At 36.4% G+C, this 13,624-nt stretch overlaps 1 protein-coding gene across 4 annotated transcripts in view; it reads left to right on the top strand.

The window, feature by feature from the left end:
* Positions 1 to 1,936, top strand: part of Ser (protein serrate) — a 58,171-nt gene extending 56,235 nt beyond the window's left edge. For all 4 annotated transcript variants that reach the window (XM_090180758.1, XM_090180760.1, XM_090180759.1 and 1 more), the window contains one exon: positions 50 to 1,936. In XM_090180758.1, the coding sequence (XP_090036884.1) occupies positions 50 to 642 (593 nt within the window). In that variant the 3' untranslated portion in view covers positions 643 to 1,936. The remainder of the gene's footprint in view (positions 1 to 49) is intronic.
* The last annotated feature ends 11,688 nt before the right edge of the window (positions 1,937 to 13,624 follow it).

Below are 13,624 nucleotides of genomic sequence, written 5' to 3'. Positions count from 1 at the left end.
CGAGTTCCAATGGGTATGATATTAAATTGATTTAAACGCGTGTATTTAGCTGGAAAAAGCGTATTGGTGCCAGTGATGGTTTCTCTACTATCGCTGATCTTATTGGTGGTAACGGGGGCCATCGGATACTGGTACTTCCGCACTCAGTGCCGCGGCCGAGCGCGTTCTAAGCTGGGTCTTCACCACAGCAACCGACGCGAAAGTGGCCGCTTGCCTCACCACACCATCAGCGGAAAACTAGAACATTTAGAAAGCGAGGAGAAGTCGAATAATCAGAACGAGGAGAATCTTCGTCGATATCGCAATCCTCTGCACCCGCCGACCAGTTCCGTGGTTGTGGGACCCGCCACCATCGGGCCCACGCCCATCGCCAGTTTGGTGGGTAACCCCAAAAATACTTCGCCCGTGCCCGTGCCTAAGGAGAACTTGTGCCCCTTAGTGAGGTGCGAATCGACTGAAATGATCGAAATCGAATTCGATCCGGGCAAGTCGAACATCCCCAGCCGTATTTATAAAGCGCAATCTCCGGAAGCGCAAAAGAACACGACACCGACGATAGTGAGCGTCAAGGACATTGCCAAAGACAATAATTTGAGGGCGACGCAGCAAAGGAGGCTTTCCGATAAAGAAGTCATTGTTTAGTTCCACGCGATTCTTATTCACTAGAAAACTATCATACAAAGTGATTAATCAATCAACAGGGCGCGAACTATATTTACGCCAAGTCATTCGGTTAATTAAGAAAACGGTGAAAAACAAATGCGAATAATAAATTGGATTTAAATCGTTTAATTTATTATTGTAAAGATTTAAAAGATCTCATTTAATCGTCGGTATACGTTGATCGAGACTCCTCCCTATTATTTTTTCCTTTTCCCCTCGCGTTGTTGACTAGAAGTAACAGTTTGACTGTTGTTGGCTGGGCGGCTGGCTCGCTGGCTGTCGTTCGAAAACCAAAATCCCAATTTTTCTCGTATTTCCATCATTCCAATGAAATAAAATAATAATAATCATAAAAACGTATTACTATACGGATACCGGATCGTGTGAAAGTCGAGCCTCGTACGTACGTGTAAATAAAAGTGATGAAAACTAATTTATTTAAGAAACCAAAAAAAAGAGAAGGAATACGTTTTTTTTGACCAAATCTATTATAGAACTTTATAAACTTTGGGACAGTTTCTGAAACGGTCTTTATATTTTTCAAAAAATACAAAATAGTCGAGGCGTTTTTTTGTTGCGATTTCGTTCTAAGGAGACGAAAATAAAATTTAAAGGAAGGTTTCTTTGAAAAGAAATTTAATTTAGAAGGACGATTTATTTTTTAAATTTCCACGATTTTACGTATATAAAAGGAAAATGTAAATATGTAAATAGATAAGAACGATTACATCCACTTGTACATTATATTCATTAATTTATATATAAAACCTCCCCTCCCCCTCGTGATTTTATTGAAAAGCGTTGTATTTATAAATGAGAGAGCTCGGAGAGAGAGATTGCGAATTTGGCGGATAACGTTTCGTAGCGCCGTGGAAATATTTTTTTCCTTTCAATAGTTAAAATAGTTTTAAAATAAATCTATTTTTTTAATAATAACTTTCTACTTTCAGATGAGTGCCTTTTTAATTTAGAGTCTAGTAAATTATTATGAAATTTAAGTGACCTTTTTCTCGCCTTATAAAGAAACGAATATTTAAAAAAAAAATGAATACACTTTATTCTAAAACAAAATACTTTCAATCCCTGATAGTAAAAAACCAAAGGTCTGGAAAAGCGAATTGTTCGGGAGTTCAATAAATATGTTACGCGCTAAAACATAACTTCCAGAAATGTCGGATCTTGATGTAAAATTTTCCTAAAAAACGTTAGTTGAAAAAAAAATTACAATAGATTCATTTTGTGAAAAACACAAAAGAAAAATAAATATCATCCTCCAAAGATATTGAAGTTGTTTATTTGGTCTCTGTTCCTCCCGTTGGTCAAGGCGAGAGGGGGAATTAGGGGATATCTCAAAGGTCAAAAGGTCGCAACGTGTTTCCCCCGCGCACGTAAGTTCTCTTCCGGCATAAAATAACCACCCTTTAGCATTTCGTTATTTAAGTCTAGTAGGCGAATGACTAGTTAGGCCGACGTGAGAAGCATCTGTTACTTTCCGAATCTCTCAAATAATGGATTTTCGAGGAAGCAGCTCCGTTTACGATGCGACCAAGTACACAGACGGATTTCGGAAAGGCATTCTGGGAATCATTCAATCTTTTCATCAATACCGCTATGAAAATTGACAATAAAATAATAGTATAAAAAGACACCCGTGTATATTTTAATAAAAGAGAAAAATAGCTACTTTATTTACACAGTAAAATTTTTAAAAGGGACAACATTTAGTATACTGTGACTAGTTTCGCTCTCTGTTCAGAGGCATCAGACAAATATGGCGTTTATGAACTATAGTGTTCCTGTGGAAAAAGCTACACGGGCCAATCAGTGCCGGACTTAGAGATCCTGGGCCCTTTTTTAGAAATATAGTAAATTTTGGTAATTGTAAAACAAAATCTTCAACGCAGTTCAACCTAGCAATTTCTAAAATTTTAATTAAGATTGATATTATAGGTTCATGCTTTCGTTAACGGTACTTAAGATCACTGGAGGGCCCCTTCCTTAGGTGTGCCTAGGCTAGGCGGAAATACGGCCCTGAGGCCAATATATTAGAAATTTTTACAACACAAAAATGATGTAAAAATTAGGAAAACCTACAACTCTGCTCTTGCTGAACACATCGCTGATAACCCGACCCATAAACTATTTTTTAATGAACCTAAACATATCACCTACGTAGACAATTATTTTAAATTAAATAGTAGAGAATCACTTCAAATAATTAAAAAACGGAAACTAAATTCAAGTTCGGTATTAACTATTTAGTTACCGTACTTTTGTTTAATTTTAAAATTGTTAAAGCCAGACCTGATGATGCCTCTGAACAGAGCGCGAAACTAGTCGCCGTGTACTAAATGTTGTACCTTTTAAAAAATTTACTGTGTAAATAAAGTAGCTATTTATCTCTTTTTTTTTTAATAAAATGCGTATGTATACGATGTGTGATAGATTAACAATGCCTTAAAACTGAGATAATATGTATGTTACAGCGAGTTGTATCTAATAACTTTTTAGAACAGTACTTGAAAAGTGTCCACTAGAAGCAACAAACACAACACCCCACGCAAAGAGAACGCAACCCATCAAAGGTCCTGCATTTTTGTGTGTACAATTTTCATTGGTTAGCGCCTGCTGCCGCCGGAAGGGAAAATTTCGGAAATTGTCTTCCCCCAGCCCGTAAAACGTACAGTGAAAAGGCTCGTCCAATGAAATTTGTACACAACACTGCCTTAGCGTGTTTAAAGGCTAGTTGCGTTCTCCTTGTGTTTGTTGCTCCTAGGTGTCAATAAGTATCAAAGACTGATATTTTTATCAAAAAGTATCAATGACTGATATTTTTATCAAAAAGTATCAAGGACTGAATTTTTTATCAAAAAGTATCAATGACTGAATAAATTTTTATCAAAAAGTATCAATGACTGAATAAATTTTTATCAAAAAGTATCAATGACTGAATAAATTTTTATCAAAAAGTATCAATAACTGAATTTTTTATCAAAAAGTATCAATAACCGAATTTTTTATCAAAAAGTATCTATGACTGAATTTTTTAACAAAAAGTATCAATAACCGAATTTTTTATCAAAAAGTATCTATGACTGAATTTTTTATCAAAAAGTACCAATGACCGAATTTTTTATCAAAAAGTATCTATGACTGAATTTTTTATCAAAAAGTACCAATGACCGAATAATTTTTTATCAAAAAGTACCAATGACTGAATAATTTTTATACAAAAGTCCCAATGACTGAATAATTTTGGTCCAAAAAGATCAATGACCGAATAATGTTTATCAAAAAGTATCAATGACCGAATAATGTTTATCAAAAAGTATCAATGACTGAATTTTTTATCAAAAATTTGAATGACTGAATGATTTGTCATTAATTTTATACAAAACAAAAATGAACTATGAAATTAACGTTCGCCGTTATCCAATGAAATGAAATCGTAGCAGACGATTTTTCAATTTAGTTTCCAACATTGAATAAATGAATGATTTAACGAATTTTAATTTACTCTTTATGTCACACGTAAACTCCTTTCATATCAGTGTCTGTCGATATTCGGGGAGAAGCCCACCTATCAAATATTCTGGGAATAACTTAGGTAACAATGGAAATTTCACTCGGAGTACATATTTCTTGACTTTTGATCGCATTACTGGTGTCACAACTAGCCGACTAGTTAACTACGTCTATCTCAATCTCGAAATCGGACAGTGGCGGTCAAATCAGTGAAGGCGTGTTCGGGGTAAGTCGCGAGCGTTGCTTTCTCTATAATGGCGAGTAGTTGTAGCTCAAGGTCGTTGAGCCTATCCCCATAGGAACAGGCAAACTTTGTCCGACTCATTGGAACATGAGCGAGCGCCCGATACGCAAAAAGGCTATCGGTCTTCGTAGATTACTTTCTACTTGGAATTCCGGCTGAATTTCAACGAAGCCATGGGCGTGGCCCCGTTATTTTCCAAGTGGCCCGTGCTCCGTGAAAAATACTTTTAAATCCGTCGCGCTATCCTTTAGTTAGCTTTATCTTTCTCGTTCAGCCTCGTTTCGGAAAGGTACCCCAACCAAACATGGCCGCCCGCAACCAGTACGGTGTGAAATTGGCCCGGTTCATCCCAAAACTGAAGTTTAGCTGATGGTAAAATCAAAGGCAGGAGGATATGATAAATTGTTACTTTCGAACTAGCGGGTAACCCCATATACTGAGCTTCGATCCCGGATAGCGAGATACGGATTTTTCATTATTTTGCGTAGCGCGTGTCGCTGGAACTCTCCGGCTTAGATTTTCATTAGTTTAATAGTAGGCAAACTCCCCCTTCCGAAAAATTTGGCCCACATAATCGGAACTGTAAAGGTTTCCGAAGGAGAAGGTCCGGCCGAAATGGGGGGGGGTCGAAATTAATATTCAAATTGCTCGCGCGGACGATAGCATTGTCCTTTTTCGATGTCGGTGTGCATGCGGAGGGGCCATTTTTATCTAGTCCGCGACCAGTTTGACCCATTAAAAAGTAAACACGCTTTTGGTCATTTCTTCCGCCTGCCCCCTGCCCCCTCCCGCGCCAAAGAAGATAGTTCGTTAATGAGAAAAAGTGACACAGTTTCAGTTTCACTAATTCCATTAGAGTGTATTATTCCGCTACCGCTACAGCTAAATAAAAAAACGAAATAGCGAGTTTTCGTTTCTAGGGCCGAATTACTATTAAAGGACGCTCGGTGATAGTAATTGGGAGTTTGGGAGATATGTAATATGTTTTTAACTCTTCTAATGGTCAATGTGTGTTCTACCCAGCGCGTTTATTAGGTTTTTAGGCCTATTTTATGGGTCAACATGGTACGAATCCCTATTTATTTAGCTCTATTTAAAAGTGAATCTTTTTGGTGGGTCGGAAATATTTTATTTCCGGTATCCCCATTTTACAAAAATTAAAATTTGTAACTACAGATTTTGTCCGTAGCCTATTTCGCTAATTTTAAATAAGCTTCTATCATAAGTAAGTTATTAAACGTAATTTTCCTATTTGGAGCAGATTTCGCTAGCTACTCAAAATATTTTCTTCAATAATATTTTATATAATTAGCTTTATCAGTTTACAAAGAGACACAGTGGCCAACGCGAGAAATGTTGAATTTTTTCGGCGGCGGCAGCATGAAGGTGCAAATGTTTCCCCCCCCCCCCCCCCGTTAGAAAATTTGGGAAAAAAATTCCTAAATGTTTTTGAAGAAAAGCAATAAGGTTACTTAGAAAATCTCAAAACAATTCGGTGACAGAATCAAAATTTATTTGCGGCGGCGGCGGCGCGCTGAAAAGTAAATGACTCGGCGGCGGTGGTTCGGCGGCGCTAGGCTCTACTAATTGCTAACGATCATTACATTACAAAATGAAAACCACGTACAAAATTCGGTTTTCGGTGAGCGCTATAGTTATACTTTACCATAACACACATGGCAACTGATGTCAAAGGGTTCATTGAGTTCAGTGTCGGTCAGGAGGTGGCGTTTCAAGGGTTTCAGGTTTGGGGGCGTTTAACTTTAACCCCTTTTCACCAGGGCATGAAATAATTTTCTTAGGCATAAAATGAGAGTTTCCAGGGAACCAAGGATTAAAGACGTATAACAAAATTATATTTTATTTCCAAATTATTGAAAAACAGTCTGTGAATTTAAATAAGGTTAAAGTAGTAACAGTATTTATAAAATTAAATAATTATAACTTCCACTATGATGAGTTTTGGAATGTTCGATTTTCTTTTAAGACTACGTTTAAGTGAGTCATTGCAAGCACCCTCTGAAACACCCTACCGAAGCCACTGGTGTCAGTCGGTGTGAAATCGACCCATCCCCCAAAATGACTACCGATTTGCCACAGTTTCCGGTAGATTATACGTGAATATAAAAATAAGCAATGGCAGCGAAAATATTTCCGGATTGATTTTTATTTTATATGACTGATTTTTTGTTAGTAATGTATTATTTATTTCTAGTTAGGGAGAATGATTATGTTTATTTCTAGTTAGGGATAATGATTATATTTATTTCTAGTTAGGGATAATGATTATTTCTAGTTAAGGGGAATGATTATTTATAGTTAGAAAGAATAATTATTTCTAGTTAGGGATAATGATTATTTCTAGTTAAGGGGAATGATTATTTATAGTTAGGAAGAATAATTATTTCTAGTTAGGGAGAACGATTATTTATAGTTAGGAAGAATAATTATTTATGGTTAGGGATAATGATTATTTCTAGTTAGGTAGAATGATTATTTCTAGTTAGTAAGAATGATTATTTCTAGTTAGGTAGAATGATTATTTCTAGTTAGGAAGAATAATTATTTATATTAAGGGATAATTATTAGTTCTAGTTAGGAAGAATAATTATTTATAGTAAGGGATAATTATTACTTCAAGTTAGGAAGAATAATTATTTCTAGTTAGGCATAATTATTTTTTCTAGTTAGCAAGAATGATTATTTCTAGTTAGTAAGAATAATTATTTCTAGTTAGGGAGAATAATTATTTCTAGTTAGGGAGAATGATTATTTCTAGTTAGGGAGAATGATTATATGAATTTCTAGTTAGGGAGAATGATTATTTCTAGTTAAGGATAATGATTATATGAATTTCTAGTTAGGGAAAATGATTATTTCTAGTTAAGGAGAATGATTATATGAATTTCTAGTTAGGGAAAATGATTATATGAATTTCTAGTTAGGGAGAATGATTATATGAATTTCTAGTTAGGGAGAATGATTATTTCTAGTTAGGGAGAATGATTATATGAATTTCTAGTTAGGGAGAATGATTATTTCTAGTTAAGGAGAATGATTATATGAATTTCTAGTTAAGGAGAATGATTATATGAATTTCTAGTTAGGGAAAATGATTATTTCTAGTTAAGGAGAATGATTATATGAATTTCTAGTTAGGGAAAATGATTATTTCTAGTTAAGGAGAATGATTATATGAATTTCTAGTTAGGGAAAATGATTATTTCTAGTTAAGGAGAATGATTATATGAATTTCTAGTTAGGGAAAATGATTATTTCTAGTTAAGGAGAATGATTATATGAATTTCTAGTTAGGGAAAATGATTATTTCTAGTTAAGGAGAATGATTATATGAATTTCTAGTTAGGGAAAATGATTATTTCTAGTTAAGGAGAATGATTATATTAATTTCTAGTTAGGGATAATGATTATTTCTCTGTTAAGACGATTTTTAGCGTTGCTTCCAAACCCCTTCAGGTGCTAACAGTAAGCCCCTTCTCCATTAAAAAACACAAATAAATCAGCCGGGCATCTCATTGGTTCTCAAGATATGACGTCTAACGACGCGATGGAAGCGCACCCCGGTGTCAATTTTCCTGCCCTCTCGTGCCGGGTCAAAATTTAACAATGATTCTTCTAAGCATAAATAAATACATCTTGGTGGTATAAAAATCATTTATTTTTCTGTTTAAAAGCTAAATTGGTAACACTTTGCGCATTAGCTGTACCTTTAATGTTGTACTTGACAATGCATTTACCTCTGTTGAGTGTATGGTAAAACATTTCGACAAAAAATGCATCCTTAAGTAAACGTTTACCGAAAATTTAATATATTGAACAATTGCTAGCAAATCTAAAAGTAAATAGTATGTTTCAAGTTAAAGCACTTAAATTGGACCTTGTTGAGCATAGGGTTAAGTTAAGTGTAAATTCCGAGAAAGACTAATTAATATCTTTGTTCAGAGGTCGAAATACTAAATTTTACTTTCGTTAGAACACGGTAACTGCCTAATTCTGCTTATATATAAAGTTTCATTAAATTTGGACGGATAGTCTTTGCAAAATAGCGTTGCAGACGAAACAAAGAGAGAGCTTTGCTCGCTACTCTCCAATGACACTGATCGATCCAGCTTAATGATATTCTGTCGTGGAGTGATTGCAAGTTTTGGATTCACTTATGTTAGTGTCATGACGATAAATACGAGCCAATTAATAAAAACTACCTCTAGAAACATAACGATGGTTTTATGTTCTGCGTATTCGTCAATATTTTTCTAAGGTAAACACTTGGTTGCACGGTCTCAAAAGAGGGTCTCAAACAATGTTATCTAGCAGTTCCAAAGGGTGTTCAATCCTTAACAACGTTATGATTTATATGGTCATTGGAGAAACAAACTTTCATTAAAAACATTCGTGTTGAGAAAATAAATAGTGTCATATTAATAATGTTACTGATACTTTTATGTTTTATAAACTAGTTTGAGATGCTGGAAAGTATTTTGACCCTTTACTTAAATCTATTCCATCAATTTAAAAAATAGTGTCATATTAATAATTTTACTGATACTTTTATGTTTTATAAAGTAATTTGAGATGCTGGAAAGTATTTTGACCCTTTCCTTAAATCTATTCCATCAATTTCTTTAAATTACAAATTGTTTTATTGTTCGAATGTTAAATGAAAATTTTCAACTCATATTTTGGTTTGGATTGACAATTCAATGTATGTATAATATTTACCGATAGAATTATTCATCGGAGCTGAACATTATTTTTTTTAACTCTGAACTACTCCGTTTAAATAAAAATTTCAAATGTATCTAGGAATTCATTGGAATTTTACCTTGCTTCACCCGAATTTAGGAATACTTAGTAATAGTTATAGATCATAGTTTTCCAACAAAGTTTCAAATGATTCCATTGTAGTTTCCACCATAGTGACTAACTACTTCCAGAAACTGTCTCGCTAGTAATTCTTCAAATGTTAATCTGCTAATGCGAATTATATCTCGATCATTTTGGGCTTAATTCTTTTCGCGTTAAGCCCCCTACGCCGACAAGGCGGGGGATTATTTTTTGCGTCCTCAATAATACCGGGAAAGGCTTCTTCCAAATTACTCGAGTCAGTGAAGGTATCTCCTTCCACGATTGGTCGGGGGTACGGCGGACAAGTTCGGGGGGTGTCCCGTAACGCGAACTTGATGCTAAAAAGCGAGCAATTACTAAACAGTGTCAATTAGGGCGCAGAATCGCGGCCTTCGACGGGGCTGCTAACCCTCTCCTCACCCCCGCGCGCCATTACCATGGTAACCCCAAATAACGGTGCACGGTGGAGTGAAGCCACTGGTCCCCGAGGCCTCTCTCTCATTTCTAGCACTGTTATTATTTAGATTGTCAGGTGTACTCGGAACGGGACGCTCTCCGGCCATCCACCGAAAAATGATTACCGGACCGCCGCCGCGTGTAGCTTCAAAGTTGACCCGCTCGGTGATCCGATTCCGCGTCGCGTCACTTTTAATTCCCTTCTTTCATTAGTCGAATTTTTAATTATTTTAAACCACGCGGACTTCGCGCGTTGTTGATTTCGAAAAATTCGAAAGAAGGGTTATCGCGCGCGTGGCCGGACCCCTTCCGACCACTGACTGGGCCTCTTAGTATAGAGAGACTAACTAGGGATTAACGAGAATTCGTCGCGAGTCGCGGGGGTGATCGTTGCCCCTAATTCCTTTCTCTCTCTCTCTCTCTCACTTTGGTCTCCGGGAAGCTGGACGTTCCGAGAATCATTCATTCGAGCTTGAGCGGTCATGTGTGAGACTGGTGGAGATGAGCCCAGCCCTCCTCGATTGCCTCCCGTCATGCTGGTAGGCCAGCCCGTGGTCCGCTACAAGCAAAATAAGTCTTCGCGATTGAGGGCGATCCTAGGTGGAGCTACGGGCACGTCTACCTATATCCCGGGTGAGCTTCAAACGCACATTCCGATCGCCCGGCCGCTGCTCGTCAGTAAGGTACGATGTTTTACCAATTATTTCAACCGTTTCTTTTAATATCAACGTTATCGTATAGGCCTAACCTTGATCCATTTTCCGCCTTATATCCGATTCCCCGACTTTTTGCGTTATTACACGTGTAGTACGGTATTTGTACATCCCCAACTAGAGTACTAAATCTTCTTTTTTAATAGTATCAAAATAGAACAAAATTATGGGTTTCATTTCGTGTTTATGAGTACTTTACTTTTGTTTGTTTTCGTTAATTGCTAGTAAATCGTTTAGTTACGTCGCTTCCGTATTGCGGAAAAACGTTTTTAAATCAAAAATAGGTCGGAAATGACGGTAAATGTGTATTAGCAGCTTCTCCTCAGTACCCTACATAGTATCGTGGCTGCGCGGAGAACTTACGGCGACGTTATCCTAAAATTACGTTTATAAAACCATGGATAGTAGATTTTAGAGTATCGGTAAAAAGCCTGGTTTTTAGCCCCCGTAAACCAATTACACTAAGGGAGTCGTCCAAGGTTATTTGAAAAAAAAAAAACAAGTATCACTAAGAGTTGACGATACTGTTCGAAAAAAGAAAAAAGATAAACACGAAGTACATTTTTACGCCCAAAGGTATTTTTCACGTTTTTTTAGATTAAATATGATATACTAAATACCAGACGATAGTTTTTATTGAATTAAAAAACCAAAATTAAAAATTACTAAAATATAAAGCGCAAAAAATTACGTAACAATATCAACCGCATTAGATTGCCATTTTGAAATTTTAAGATCACGTGGTACAAACGACCTTGCAAGACTCCCTCGGAGTCTCTCGAGCTGATTGATACGCGGGGAGAAATAAAATGCACTGTGGAAGGGTATCGAAAACCTGTCCTCTTAATTTACTGTCCATGATAAAACAACCCTAGAAAGCTTTATTCTTAACAGCTACATATTTACATATTTTGGCCAAAACAAGTAAATAATGAACTCATTTTAATTTGATATTATCAAACGAAGAGTGGGCGGAGCTCTCGCAGCTAGATTTTACGACTAAAGTTTTCCTTTGGGAACGAATTGGGCCATTTGCTCAGAGTTCCACGATCAATTATGTGAGTGTCAGATCTGTTTCCTACCAAAGGTGTATATACCTTTTCTCAATCAACCTCGGCCTTGTACTCGGCCTTGTAGACTATTCAATGAAAGCGAGGACACCTTAGATATTGTCACCAATAATTAGAAAATGTCACTTTTCATATCGTCTGTAGAAGGTGTACGTATGACTCCACCTTTCTGAAGATCAAACTCATTGTTATCACTTAAGAAGTCGAGAAATCAATGGATTCCTTTGTTAGAGCGTGCTTCGGTGAAATGATCGAAATTTGATCGGTACATGATTGCGTATAATTAAACTTACATATTTATGCCACCAAATTTACAGTGCCGTCTTTCCCATTGGGCAAAAGGGCCCCAAGATTCTGGAGGGCCCCATTTTTCAAATTGTGAAACGCAAAAGAAATTTTAATAAAAAAAAAAGTTTTTAACATTGCTCAAAAGTCCTAAACTTCGTAAAACGAATAAAGACTTTTGGTTGTTGGTATTTTTAAATTCGGAATAAGCTTCTTCTTTAGTAACCTTTAGTAGGAGAAGTGAAACTATTTGAACCGATAGTTGTAGATTAGATAGATAGACTTTGCACTGGAGGTTAGAAACTTGGGTGGAGTTACAGGGGTTCGCCTATAGCTTTGCCCATTGGCCTCCAATTAGGTAAAGACGGCCCTGCAAATTTAACGGGAGCTAGGGATTACTGGCGCTAGTTACGTTTAAAACAAGTCGCGTGTTAAGAAGTGAATTTTAGAATTAGTCCCTATGTAACTTTTAGTTTGTGTAGAGACAACAGAATTGGAGATGATAGGTTAGTGACTGTGGATTTTAATTTTAGGATCCCAAAAAATACTGTAACTATGGATTTTAATTTTAAGATCCCAAAAAAATGCTGTAACTATGGATTTTAATTTTAAGATCCCAAAAAAAATGCTGTAACTATGGATTTTAATTTTAAGATCCTAAAAAAATGCTGTAACTATGGATTTTAATTTTAAGATCCCAAAAAAATGCTGTAACTATGGATTTAAATTTTAAATTTAGGTCATATAGATAGTCAGATCCCAAAAAAATGCGTACCAGTAATCAATCTCTCTAAATACCCTTAATCAGTTATATCTAACGTAATCGGACAATTAACAAAATAATCTCCGAAAAGATCTCTCTCTAGCCATAAACATGGGTGAGGCGAGGTAATTAAAGTTGCTCGTACCTTGTCTGTTGGCCTTACATTTCCTCTCTACTTAATTGAGGGCACCATGAATCCCCCTCCAACGCACTATTTTTAGGGCTCATTTATGGGATCTCAATTCGTTTAACGACACTTATACTTTTGTTAATTGACGAATCGCGCTATTACTTTGTCGAGTAAACCCAGGCCTGAACCAAGTCGTAATCTCTTAAATTCTGGCCTGAACCAAGTCATGATCTCCTAAAATCAGGCATGAACCAAGTTTGTGATCTTTTACATCCAGGCCTAAACCAATTCGTGATCTCTTAAATCCAGGCCTGAACCAAGTCGTGATCTCTTAAATCCAGGTCTGAACCCAGTCGTGATCTCCTAAAATCCAGGTCTGAACCAAGTCGTTATCTTTTAAATCCAGACCTGATCCAAGTCGTGATCTCTTAAATCAAGGTCTGAACCAAGTCATGATCTCCGAAAATCCAGGTCTGAACCAAGTCGTGATCTTTTAAATCCAGACCTGATCCAAGTCGTGATCTCTTAAATTAAGGCCTGAATAAAGTCATGATCTCTTAAATTCAGGCCTGAACTAAGTGGTGATCTCTTAAAATCAGGCCTGAACCAAATCGTGATATCTTAAATCCAGACCTGATCCAAGTCGTGATCTCTTAAATTAAGGCCTGAACCAAGTCATGATCTCTTAAATTCAGGCCTGAACCAAGTCATGATCTCTTAAATTCAGGCCTGAACTAAGTGGCGATCTCTTAAAATCAGGCCTGAACCAAGTCGTGATATCTTAAATTCAGACCTGAACCAAGTCGTGATCTCTTAAATTCCGGTCTGAACCAAGTCGTGATCTCTTAAATTCAGGCCTGAACTAAGTGTTGATCTCCCAATGATTTAGATATACCTCTCAAAGCAATA

This window comes from Leiobunum rupestre, chromosome 7 (assembly GCF_980474605.1).
Source record: "Leiobunum rupestre chromosome 7, qqLeiRupe1.1.hap1, whole genome shotgun sequence".
Taxonomy (NCBI): Eukaryota; Metazoa; Arthropoda; class Arachnida; order Opiliones; family Sclerosomatidae; genus Leiobunum; species Leiobunum rupestre.
This window is presented reverse-complemented; position numbering and strand designations above follow the sequence as displayed.